The following is a 1,355-nucleotide window of genomic DNA, read 5'->3' on the forward strand; positions in this document are numbered from 1 at the left end:
TTATAGCCTCATTATCTCTTCCATTATTTATTATCTCTGTGACCTTGGGTATGAATTTAAACTCTGAATCTGTGTCTTTATCTGTAATATAGAATACTAACGTCAGTCTCTTGAGAGTGTTATGATCATTAATACCTGGCATATTTAGTAAACGTGGTGGTGGTTCTCCATTCTGATACACCATTAGAAAATAAGGTAGTTTATCATGCTAACTGACTTTGTTCATAATATTGTGGTAGATACTTAGCTCAATCTTCTTGGTTTCTCCCTTTTTAGAGACGATGAAGAGAAAAAAAAATCTCCCTCAGAAGGTACCGATGAGAAGGCTAATGGAACACATCCAAAGACCATCAGCCGTATTGGGAGTACTACCAATCCATTCTTGGACATTCCTCATGACCCAAATGCTACTGTGTATAAAAGTGGGTTCTTGGCTCGGAAAATCCATGCAGACATGGATGGAAAGAAGAGTAAGGATCTTTTTTTTTGCATTTTCTATTTTATTTCATCTTTAGACTCAAAATCTAAAGTGAATTTATCTTAAGTAAAGTCAAGGATGAAGAAAAATGATGTAAATGTTTAGTTGGAGAAGTATTCTAAAGTTTGGTAAAGTCTCTAACCAGAGTGGGATTACCCAGTAAGCAAGGTATGCTCAGGTTTACTTGTGCATCTTTACTAATCTGTGGTGAATCATTTCACCTCTTTTTCACCATGTCAAAGATGTGGTGAAACCATGTGAAATTGTTTGCTACAGATTAGTAAGTCAACACAGTAAGCCATTCATACCTTGCTTAATGTAAACCAGTGTGTACCTTGCTTACTGAGTATTCCTCCTCTGCCTCTAACTCTAAATTATAAATCCGTTGTGGCACCTGATCTTCCTCCAATAGGATTACAGAATTTTAGAAAAAGAAGACATGTTACAGATTACTTAGTTACCAGCCTTTTCTTCATTTATTTATTCATTCTTTCAAAAATAATATAGGGCTCCTATTATGTGCTAGAGGAGCCCTGGTGGCATAGTAGTTATGAGCTCCTTTGCTAACCAAAAAGTCAGTGGTTCAAATCCACCAGCTGCTCCTTGGAAACCCTATGGGGCAGTTCTGCTCTGTCCTATAGGGTCACTATGAGTTGGAACAACTTGATGGCACATAACAACAATTATGTGCTGGGAACGAAAAATATAACAGTGAATAAGATGGACAAGGTTCCTGTCTCTGTGGAATTTACATTGCTGGTAAGTGGTGTACTAAAGATAGAATAATAAATAGTGTAATATTCCAGAGACATTGAGGGTGGGGAGAAACAGATCCAAAGCACATGTGAAAGGACTGGACTTTGGTAGGAAGATGGAC

General features: G+C 37.3%; 1 protein-coding gene across 1 annotated transcript in view; it reads left to right on the plus strand.

The window, feature by feature from the left end:
* Positions 1 to 1,355, plus strand: part of PSD3 (pleckstrin and Sec7 domain containing 3) — a 573,181-nt gene that overhangs the window by 484,540 nt on the left and 87,286 nt on the right. Inside the window, exon 11 of the mRNA XM_012557204.2 lies at positions 277 to 470. Within this exon, the coding sequence (XP_012412658.2) occupies positions 277 to 470 (194 nt within the window). The remainder of the gene's footprint in view (positions 1 to 276; positions 471 to 1,355) is intronic.

The sequence above is a fragment of the Trichechus manatus genome, unplaced genomic scaffold (assembly GCF_000243295.1).
Source record: "Trichechus manatus latirostris isolate Lorelei unplaced genomic scaffold, TriManLat1.0 scaffold00090, whole genome shotgun sequence".
Taxonomy (NCBI): Eukaryota; Metazoa; Chordata; class Mammalia; order Sirenia; family Trichechidae; genus Trichechus; species Trichechus manatus.